The sequence below is a fragment of the Symphodus melops genome (genome assembly GCF_947650265.1).
Source record: "Symphodus melops genome assembly, chromosome: 2".
Lineage (NCBI taxonomy): Eukaryota > Metazoa > Chordata > Actinopteri > Labriformes > Labridae > Symphodus > Symphodus melops.
Window position 1 is genome coordinate 9,558,644 of NC_136692.1, and position 11,417 is coordinate 9,570,060.

An 11,417-nucleotide genomic window follows, 5' to 3' on the forward strand; every position below is an offset into this window, starting at 1 on the left:
TGTGGTTTTATCCAAGTGCTTATGAACACGTACTAGCTATGATTAGATCATTGGTGATATAGTTTCCATACAAATGACTCGTTTTTGTTGTTTTTATTTATTTATTATTTAAATGCATGTTTAAATCAAGTGACAGACCTATTGAAGGTGTTGTCATAGCAACCACTAATCCAAACAGATAGGCTCTTATGTAAGTCCAATACATTACATCTTTGTATTTAGCAATTTTATCCAAATTTAGTCCTTACTTATCATTAAAAAGGGTCCAAAGTATTTCTTTCAAGATGTCAAAGAAATGTCTAATTATATAGAACTTGAATCTAATCTACACAGTTTAAAAACAACAAAACATCAAACAGACTCCAAACAGACTTTTAATCCAAAAGGTTGATTTGAGAAAATATTTAATACAAATGTCCTGTGGGTATTTTAGAAGAGAAAATGCTCTCCATCTTTACTGCGACGCTATGACTTCTTTAAATGTAATCTGAGTCCAGAACAAAATGAGAAAAGAGTTTTTTGGGGGAACAGTAGAAGAACAAGATGGCTGTCCTGGGGCAAAGCAAGTACCTTTCTCGTTTCACATAAACACGAGCATTTAATGCCGTCTTCAGTGTCATGTAAGCAGCTGGGTAACGATTATTGAACGTCTGTCTTATAATTACTTAAATCGCGTAAAAAATCATCCTTTTTCAATCTGACGGTCGTCGTTTGTTGAGACGTAAGTGAAGACGGTTTGATGTTTTCCTCAAGAAAGTTTCCTAACGGGACGGTGAGTGGAAATTAACGGGCAAACAGGGACGAGCAAAGTATCGTTTTTGTTTGAATATCTTTAGGTGACGGTAACATACACAGTACAATTCTAGAAGTATTTTTTTTATTATATGACTAAATTCCCCACTACTTTGATTTTAGGCGTTTAACAGGTCACGTTTTGAAGGGAAAAGTCAAAATGATTCGGCCGTTTTAAACATTCACGGGAGATCTTTGCGTTTTTGCATCACTTTAAACTTTTTTCAGATGCCCTGCACGAAGTAAAAACAAAATAGCATAGTGGACCATGAGTTCTTCTCGAGTTAGACCGCAGCAGCTACCGCTGAGCCAGACTGGCAGGTTGTCCCACAGACTCGACTCAGGAGAAGGGATAGAGATGGAGAACATTCACCCTCAAGATCTCGGGATTGGAGGAGTCATAGGCACCCCGTCCCCTCCGTCGAGACAAGCGTGGAGTCGCGACAATCCGGGCTTTGAGCCTGAGGATGAGATCATGGAAGCGGACTGGCCTCCGGCGAGTCCCGGGAGGAGGTCTGTGTCCACGGCCTCCAGCAGCAGCTGCAGCAGCGGCCTGGGAAGCTACACCGGCGGTGGCAGCAGCGGCAACCACATTACCCGAGGAGGATTGTATCCGACCCCGACTGTGGATGCCCAGCAGCAGGACAGGCATGAGAACCCCGGCTGTATGAAGCAGATACTCCAAAAGATCAGAGGTTTGTCAGTCTTTCTACTTTATTAACTTGTAAGGAAGGCAAGAAATGACAAATCTATCTATCTATCTGTCTGTCTGTCTGACTGACTGACTGACTGACTGACTGATTAGAGATAGCTCTCTTTTTCCTCTACCTCCCCTGAACACATTTTGAAGGTGGACAAATTTGATCACATTTCTGTTTGTCTGATATCTAGGCTATATGTAGAGCATAGTGTAAATTTCTTCTGCAGTGTGTCTGTTACATTTGTCATCTTATCTAACATGCCTGAACTGCTTTTCTCTCTGCAGTTCTGTGGGGCACAGAGCTGATGGAAGACAGTGACAGCAGCAGAGAAAGATACCTCAGGAACGTACTGAGGGAGATGCTCACATATATCGCATTTCTCATCACTCTCTGTATCCGTAAGTAAACACTGAAACGTCCTGCGAAATACCCAAAGATTGTACAATGTTGGGCAGCATGCTCGGTATAAATCAATTCTGTGATAGTTGTCAAACTCACCATTGAAAATTAACCATGACCAAAACGATTTATGAAAAAGTCAGTGAACATACGCACATCACTTATTCAGGTAGTTAGTCATAAAAAAAAACCTACATAAGATTCACAAAGACTCACAACCATATGGCTCCTAAAGACATATTTATTTGCTATGCATTAAAGAAGACAAGTTTCATGACACCACATAAACACATAGATTGAGTAACTAATGTAGGAGAGAATGTATTTATCTTTCTATGTAGCCCTGTCAGTAGAATCCATCTTATTATTATTATTGTGAGGTTATTGGACCACTTCACACCACGCAGGAAAAGAAGTATGGCAAGCCGTTGGTGTAAATGTTTTGATACAGCGGAGGGTTGAGTGATGTGTTTACAGGAGTTTGGTGACATTTCCATAAAATCAATGTTTTTGCACTTAAAACATGTCTTGGTTTGAACTTAACTGATGTAGAAACTGTAACAAATCTGGACAATGATTACAAATGTGTTTGATTTGATGATTCAATGATACATTACTCACCATGAACTGTCTCTCTCTTATGTAATATGTTTTTTTTTCTTTCTGTAAAGGGAACCATAATCATTTCGAGCTTCACTGTTGATCAGATTAATCAAGACATTGTAAACATATACCACAGGGAGAACTTTAAAAAATATTCTTTAGATAACTCAGTTATGAAAGCAGTTGTTAGTTGAAGTCACATGTGGCAGCAAATCAAAGTGACACTAAGCTCTTTTAATTGTAAACCGGCTCTCTTTCTTAGAGCTGAAAGTTATTTCCGAAGCTCAATTTTTGTTAAATAGTAATTGCAATGAAAGATTTTTTCTCCAACAATTGTCAATGAAATTTCTTTCCGTAAATACTCGAAGTGAATGGACGCAGAATGTAAATGCATAGAAATGGATGGAACGTGTAGGATTAAAGACCCAGTGTTTAAGGTTCTGTCTCTCTTTTTGCTGCAATGAAAAATGCCAAACTGTGGTTAGGGGTGGATCAGGAAATGATTTCCTGGCGGACTTCGTTGAGGCATACTTTGCCAGGCAGAGCTTGACTATTAAAAGCACTTTCCAAAGCTACTCCCCGATGAATACTGAATGCTACTGGGAGGAGGAGTGCACAGAAAATGAGGATTACAAGTTCAGTTTATTGGATGTTGCTGGATCTCTGCTGGTGCAAATTAATGTAAACACAAGTAATTCCTTGAGTCTTCCTTCTCTCAATCTAACAAGGGCTTAGTAGGTTGCTGGTTAGAAATATAACAGACGTATACTGTGATTTGATCTGCAGTGACTTATGGGATGGTGAGTGCCAACATGTACTACTATACAAAAGTCATGTCTCAGCTTTTCCTGGACACCCCGCTGTCTGCTGGGGACCCTTCCACTTTTCGAAGCCTCTCGACCATGGAGGATTTCTGGAAGGTAAAGGTCATACTTGTTTTGGCTGAAATCATTTGTCAGCCTCAGAATATGTCTTTAGATTTTAGTTGTCATTCTTATACTATTGTCCCCATTGCAACCTCTGCAACCACCAGTAAAAATGTTAGATAGAAAAGTTAAGATAAGATAATATATTACTTTATTGATCTCCAGTGGGGAAATTTGGGCGTTGCAGCAGCACCAGTACAGAAGTTCTTAGTGCCTGGAAGAAAAAAAAGACAAGTGTTCTTCAGAGATTATGATGGGGGGGGGGGGGGGGGGGTTTGATACCTTAAAGCAACATTATGGGGGAAATATAAGTTTTGTTTGCTGTAGCGCATTTGCCAACAAACAAAACTTTGAAAAGTACTAATTTGAAGGTGGTAAAGTCAAGTACTGTTTCATTTGAAAAAGTAACAGGCAAGCTGTTTCTCCCTGTTTGTTTTCAGTATATCAATAGGGACATGCATACAGAATAGTTATTTCTGAATAGTAGTGTTGAGTGTCTTGGTCTTCTGTGTCACAGTCATGTCTGTTCATTTACTTGTAGTTCACAGAGGGTCCTTTCCTTAACGGCATGTACTGGGAGGTGTGGTACAACAACAAGAGCCTGCCAGAGAACCAGAGCCTCATCTACTACGAGAATCTACTGCTGGGTGTGCCACGCCTCAGGCAGGTCAAAGTTCGCAATGAGTCCTGCTCTGTTCACGAAGACCTGAGGGACGAGGTTCAGGACTGCTACAACTTGTACACCCCATCCAATGAGGACACCTCCCCATTTGGACCCAAGAGTGGAACTGCGTAAGGCAAATCATTCAATTAGGAAGTGTCCAATTAAAAATGCATTCCTCAGTTATGTACAAATAAACTATTTTGTGTTCCATTTTGAAGAAGTTACTTTTCTTTTTGGTGTCTCTTAGTTGGGTGTATGCAACAGAAAGTGAGATGAATGGGAGCAGTTATCGGGGTCAGGTGTCTAAATATGGAGGTGGAGGATACTACCAGGACCTGTCTCGTAGCAGAGACGAGTCAGCCACACAACTGCAGTTTCTCAAAGACCACCTGTGGCTGGACAGAGGCACCAGAGCAGTCTTTTTTGACTTCTCTGTCTACAATGGCAACATCAACCTCTTCTGCATCGCCAGGTAAGAATCATTCGCCACAACACGTCCTTTCACAATAAAGTAGAGTGAAGGATGATCAATGACTTATAGATATTAAGAGTCTATTGGCATTAGACCATGTATACACTTTATAGTATTTACCAAACAATGATGCTGGGTCGGAAGGAAATGCAACATAATAAATTTAAAAGAAGAAGTAGTACTCTGCTGACGATGTGCAGTGGAAACATTTCAAGAATGCAAAATTCATACAGACTGAGCTAGTAGTTGCTCCAAAAATGGGACGAGGGACAAAGAAAATTGTGGGGGTAAAATGAATGACAATCGGCAGGATCCTTACATGACATCCTCAAAGTGCTTCTACTTGCAACTTAACATATACAAAAATACTGTATAAAACTGCAAAATGTGAAATATGTGAAATCTGAATCCAGAAACAGCTGCTCGCATTATTTTTTTTTGCTTGATAACAGACTTCAGTGTATAGTTTGGACTTTATTTTTCCTTAAAGTCACATTCTTTATTGATTATTAGCTGACGGAGTAGAATACATAAGTGTGCCTTACAGATCTGCAACAATTATTTTCATTGTCGATTATTTGAATCATGGATACAACTTGTAATCAATAGGCACATCCAAAACATTTTAATTTATTTACATAATTGACAATAAATAATAAAAAGAAGAAGTTTCAAGAAGTATATTTTTGAAATATTTGCAGAGTAAATTAACCAGTAAATGTTCTTGTGGTCAACAGGTACGCTAATAGCTAACTGGCTATTGCTGCTTTAGTGCTTTATTTTGATTTGTATTGAACACAACAGTTGTATTTTATAATCACATCGTGTAAATACTTACAGTTGCAGTTTGCTGTATTTGTTAGGTTGTTGGTGGAGTTCCCTGCTACTGGAGGGGTGTTGACCTCCTGGGAGTTCCAAACAGTCCGATTGATACGATTCGTGTCGAGCTGGGACTACTTTGTGGCTGTGTGTGAGGTGGCATTCTGCCTGTTCATCCTCTACTATGTGGTGGAGGAGGTTCTGGAGATCCGCATCCACTGCTTGCATTACTTCAAGAGCCTGTGGAACTGTCTGGATGTTCTCATTGTTTTGGTGTGTATCAGAGTGCATGCCAGAGTCTACTTTTGGATTATTAAAATCGTTTTAATTGGCATTTGTTGACTTCTACATCTGCTCCTCTTTCAGCTAAGTGTTGTCGCTATCATCATGAACAAAACCAGAAGCGCCATGGTTGGAAACCTTCTCAAAGGCCTGTTGGAGAACCACACTGCTCACCCCATCTTCGAGCCGTTGGCAAATCTGCAATTTCAGTTCAACAACGTGGCTGCAGTCATCGTCTTTTTCTCCTGGGTCAAGGTAGAAAAACTCTTCTCCTAAAACTATCGTAGTGTGAAAAGAGTAACATGGACGCTTCATAGTTAACTAATGCTGACAAATAATCTCTCTCAGCTTTTTAAGTTCATCAACTTCAACAAGACCATGAGTCAGCTCTCCAGCACTATGTCCCGGTGTGCCAAAGACCTTGTGGGCTTTGCCATCATGTTCTTCATCATCTTTCTGGCGTACGCTCAGCTAGCCTACTTGGTGTTTGGAACTCAAGTTGATGATTTCAGCACTTTCCAAGCTAGCATGTAAGAGCATTCAGAGTATATGTAGTCCATAAATGTAAAAAAAAAAAACAAAACATCCAATACCTGTTTTTGTTTCTTGACTTTACATGATGTTGAAATGTTTTGCTGTCTGTTAAGTTTCACCCAGTTCCGCATCATTCTGGGAGACTTTGAGTTCTCAGAGATAGAGAAGGTCAATCCAGTGCTCGGACCGATCTACTTCATATCCTTTGTCTTCTTCATTTTCTTTATTCTCATGGTGAGTAGAGCAGTCATACGTTTTGTTCTCATGTTGCTCCCCGACCACTCGAGAATACCTTTCACCGTATATTCTTTTCTACACAGAACATGTTTCTGGCCATCATCAATGACACATACTCGGAGGTGAAGGCTGACATGTCCCAGCAAAGGTCTGAAATGGAAATGACTGACCTTATCAAAAAGGTATTGAATATACATTTGGAAAGGCAGACTTCCATTACACCGACACAAGCCGCTATGCAAACAGCAACATACCATCTTAAGGATGAGAGTATTTGCCTGAAAGTGATTTTTACTTCAGAAGCTACTGCACATCACTAAAGACAGAGAATATGAGACAAGTTCTGTCTTTCCCTCGTGATAGTTGTTCTCTAAGACACTGGATATATTTCATAAAGCTGCAAAAACTTCTTCTGATGTGAGTTGAGGTGTCTGCATTATAGTTTGCTTTAGTTTTTTAAAAATATTATAATATGTCAGTTCCTATCCATTGATACATTTTTTTGTTAGCTGGGTGGCAGCAGGTGGGCAAGTTAGTCCAGATACCCTTCTCTCCACATCGTCATTTGCCATCTCAAAGGGGGGATACAGAGAGGATAAGATAATCTTATCCTTCCAGTGTTTTCTGGGATTATCCCGAGGTCTCCCTTAAAGTTGGCGATACACAAAGAAGTGCCTGTAACTCCATTTGATGCTCCTCCATGGTTAGATTAAAGGCCTGTTGTCTGCAGATCACATCGTCTATTCTCAGATACTTGAACTCCTTCAGACTCAGCTGCTATAAACATTGTTAGATGAAGCAAACCAAACCACATTATCTGAGCTCATTTCTCAGGGGTTCATCAGGCTTTTTCTCGTAGAGAAGTACTGGTTTGGTAACAGTGTATGTTTTATAAGTTACATGGATCCATTTGATCAGATGCATGAACATGGTATGTTTTTCCCTATCCTTGTCCCTCTCAAAATCAGGTCTGTTGTAAGTGTTTTTTTTCCTCTGACCCCCTCCTTCAGGGTTGTAACAAAGCCTTGATGAAATTAAAACTGAAGAAGACGGCAGTAGATGACATCTCTGAGAGTTTGCGTCATGCAGGGGGAAAACTGAACTTCGATGAACTTCGCCAAGATCTTAAAGGGTAAAAAAAAAAATATATATATATATGCTTGAAACGTTTTCATTAGCTTTATGAGATATCAAGCTAATGCGACCTGAGTGCATGTTTCTGTTTTTCTGTTGCTCAGAAAGGGCCACACAGACGCAGAGATTAAGGCCATCTTTGCAAAGTACGATCAGGATGGCGACCAGGAGCTGACAGAGCACGAACACCAGCAGATGAGAGACGACCTAGAGAAAGAGAGAGTGAGTAATGATGCCGCCAGCTTCTTTAGCTCGTCTAATAAAAACTGATGTATTTAGTTTTTCATCCTGAAGAGAGACACTGAGGCGCACAGTGTGAATGTGTTTCACTTAACTGAAACACCTGCAGATGTTCAGTGTGTTTCCGTTCCTATGCTAGGAGGACTTGGAGCTGGAACGTAATTCGCTGACTCGACCTAGCAGTGGGCGGAGCTTCCCCCGTACTCAGGATGACTCTGAGGAGGACGACGATGAGGACAGTGGTCACAGCTCTCGTCGACGTGGCAGCAGCTCAGGAGGCGTCTCCTATGAGGAGTTTCAAGTGTATGGAGCTTTTTACTATGATCATGTTGAGACTGCATTAAAACTGTAAGAAAGTATGAAGTCATATTAGGAGCAAAGGGTTGGTTGTAATCAAACACACACAAAAAAGGTTGAGGGTAGTTGTTCTTCTGTTGAACGTCTTCATACTGAGTTTGAGATTTCAGGGGCTGCTGTGGCTCAGTTGGTAGAGGGTTCAATGCCTAGCTCCTGCAGTAACAGGTCCAATGTGTCTCTTCACCATTGCTCCCACTGCTTCATCAGGGGTGTATGAAGGTCAAGGGTCAAGGTCATCTTTATTGTCAATTTTCCAACATGTGCTGGACAGACAAAAAAATCGGGAAAAAAGAAGTTTCTCTCTGAGCCACAAACAGTAGAAAGTTTAAAAAAATGAATGAATTGGATTTGTTACTTTTGATAGTCTCACTACATCAAAATCTCTGCCATCAATTTGTAAATGTGTAGGTGTCACATGTGGTTCAAAATCACTATGAGTACTATACAAGCTGAAATCGATAGGTATTATACAAACTACATTACATTTTGGCCGCCAACAGAAGAATGATATGTTAACTGCAGAGTGTTCTCACCATCACTTGATTCATCACTTGTGTCCACGAGAAAACAAAAAACAAAAAAACAGAACAGTAGAACACTGCAAACATATTTTAACATCACCCAAAGTTGCATCATAACATGAATGATTTTTTTGTCCGGACAAATGTCCAACATCCAGACGTGGTCCATTTGAATATCAGCCTAAAAAGGATCATATTACATTTTTTGTCGTGGCTAACTGTCGTGTACTGGAGGAGTTGTAAGAGTCTTATTCTAATCGTTTCTCAATTTCTGCTCTACTTTACAGTGTTCTAAAGAACAATGTAATGACATCATCAAAGTAATTAACCAAAAATAGAAGAATATCATAAACAACAAAATAATGTCATAGAAGGTCAGAGGTTAAGGTTTATGCCCATGTTTATATATGTTTATGCCTGTGAGTGACCTGCTTTTCATTGAATTTCATTTACAGTCTACAGAATAGAGTTAAAGATTTGTGGGACTTGTTTTCAAACAGCTCAATGGGGACATTTTGAACAAACACAAGAAGAATTCATGTAGTGAAGTAACCTGTGTGTCTCTTTCTGTCAGGCTGGTGAGGCGTGTGGACAGGATGGAGCACTCAATTGGCAGCATAGTGTCAAAGATAGACGCTGTGATCGTGAAGCTGGAATCCATGGAGAGAGCTAAACTGAAGAGGAGAGATGTGCTGGGCCGGCTGCTGGATGGAGTCATGGAGGTGAACTGCAGTATATAGTCAGTTACTTTACGAGCTCGTAAAGCAACAATACACAACTACAGATAATCATCACCAGAATGCTGCAGTTCCTCTGATTTCAGTGGAGCTTTGTCCACATGCACAACAAATCCTCCTTTACTCTTCATAGCAAAGAGAATATTTTAGAATTTGTACTTAGGAGATTTGTTTTTATATAAGGAAAAGCCATGCTCTCACTAGGCTGAAAAATGTTATCATAATTAGGTATGGGACACAGAGGAGTGGCGTCCTGCACAGTCTGTGTTTGTAGATTTACATTAATGACAGTACACCAGGCTGATAGATATTAGGCATATCTTGTTTCTTATGGACACGTGAACATGCTAAGAGCGTTCCTCTGTTTTCTTGTGACAGGATGAGCGCCTGGGACGGGACACAGATGCTCAGAGGGAACAGATGGACATTCTGGTGAGGGAGGAGCTGGAGCGCCTAGAGTCTGATGACATAGTGTCACAAGTTAGCCATCCTCAGACTGCCACTCCTGTCGGCCCCAGACCCCGCCCGTCGTCCTCCTTGTCTGCTGACGGCCTGGATACAAGCACTAGCGGGAGCAGCCATGTGTGAAGACCTGGTTCGCCAAAGAATTTTCCAGTCTGGCGAAACCCTCTCTGATAATTACCTGGTTACTGTAGCGGGTAACCGAAGTGGTCACTTTTTGCAAAACAAAAATCAGATTAAGGTGTTTTTTTTTTTTGTACATTACAAAGGAGGTACTTCACCATAAATACTTAAATGCACTGAGAGGGAGTGAGGTTCCTCAGAGGTACATGAACTAAATAAACTGTCACTTATCAAGAGTTAGAAGAATAATGAAGGAGTTACTGTACAGTGATACATCACAGTAGGAGACACAGGATTGTATATGAGACACCAGCCGTTAAGAATACTCCGTTGTACTCAAATATACAGCTTGCTTTTGATTTGATCTTTTCATATCTTAGCATTTACACAAAGACCATACAGGGCCTTTCTCTGCTCTATTCTGATAGTATTGCTGATTATTCTTCGTATTTTTAATACAAAGTAGGAACAAGTGTGGCACCTTGTGTCATAGTTACTCATCCTTGGTACATTGATGAAGCTTTGAATAACTAGCTTATTATCAATTTATGATACATATTGTAACTTAAAACAAACTTCATTTTGAAGTGCATCTAGTGTTCATGGGAAACCCATGCATTTATTATTTGTCCCTGTGCCTTGTTTTTTCTACACAATCTTTTTTTTTAAATGCCAAATAAAGATTTATTCAAAAATTAGCTTGTTGATCATGTAATTCTTATATAGTGACAAAAACAACCATACACATGACCTAACTTTATCTCTTTCTTTTTAAATGTTTGAAATATTCTATGGTCTTTACAGAAAACATCCATGGAAAAGATTAGGAAAGCACAAACCTATGAAATGAGATGTTGTAAAGTCATCTCTTAAATATGATTGTCTCCTGCCACATTTTCCTGAAGATCCTTTGCATGCTCATTGGGAGCTGAACTGTGTGTGGACCTTTCCCTTGTTTCTGCAAATGTGATTGTTTCCCATCATTGACCACTTAACAAAACACAATCTATCACTGAAGAGATACTTTAAACTACTGTATGGACGGTACTTTAAAAAACACAAAGACAAAGGTGACATGAAAATGTTTATGCTTGTTCTTTAACATTTTTTATCAGAATACACATTTTATGTAAAGTATGTTATACAAGTACAAGGACAATAGAAAATGTATGAGATACAACAGAACAGACCAACATGTACACCTAAGACATCAAATCAAGAAATGTTTAAAAATCAGTGTTATTTGGAAATTGTGCTAAACCATAATACACAAGGCAACCAATTAAGTGAGAGTGAAACTGGTACGAAAATAATCAGAAAAAGTAAACACTCTTATTTAAGAGTTACCTTTTAAACTTGTAAGAAAAATATCAAATATAAATCCATTAAATGTTTTTTTGCAACAAATCTTCGC

At 39.6% G+C, this 11,417-nt stretch overlaps 1 protein-coding gene across 4 annotated transcripts; it reads left to right on the top strand.

Moving 5' to 3' along the window:
- Nucleotides 1–243: 243 nt before the first annotated feature.
- On the top strand, nt 244–10,701 carry pkd2 (polycystic kidney disease 2). Of its 4 annotated transcripts, none has more exons than XM_079336891.1 (16): nt 246–772; nt 1,021–1,487; nt 1,778–1,891; nt 3,282–3,415; nt 3,963–4,213; nt 4,333–4,557; nt 5,421–5,649; nt 5,743–5,913; nt 6,007–6,188; nt 6,306–6,426; nt 6,513–6,611; nt 7,440–7,561; nt 7,668–7,785; nt 7,943–8,106; nt 9,256–9,403; nt 9,797–10,701. In XM_079336891.1, the coding sequence occupies exons 2-16, from the start codon at nt 1,061–1,063 to the stop codon at nt 10,004–10,006; spliced, it is 2,715 nt and encodes a 904-aa protein (XP_079193017.1). In that variant the 5' UTR covers nt 246–772; nt 1,021–1,060; the 3' UTR covers nt 10,007–10,701. The 4 variants fall into 4 exon arrangements, with proteins under 4 accessions (XP_079193019.1, XP_079193017.1, XP_079193018.1 ...); XM_079336892.1 differs by having other exon boundaries at nt 246–562; XM_079336893.1 differs by having other exon boundaries at nt 244–1,487; nt 7,946–8,106.
- The last annotated feature ends 716 nt before the right edge of the window (nt 10,702–11,417 follow it).

Bases quoted from the DNA above. Each gene is read 5' to 3' on its own strand.
- pkd2 (XM_079336890.1), top strand. From the start codon at position 1,061: ATGAGTTCTTCTCGAGTTAGACCGCAGCAGCTACCGCTGAGCCAGACT. The intron at 3,416-3,962 runs GTAAAGGTCATA...ATTTACTTGTAG, and splicing joins CCATGGAGGATTTCTGGAAG to TTCACAGAGGGTCCTTTCCT. The intron at 6,189-6,305 runs GTAAGAGCATTC...CTGTCTGTTAAG, and splicing joins AGCACTTTCCAAGCTAGCAT to TTTCACCCAGTTCCGCATCA.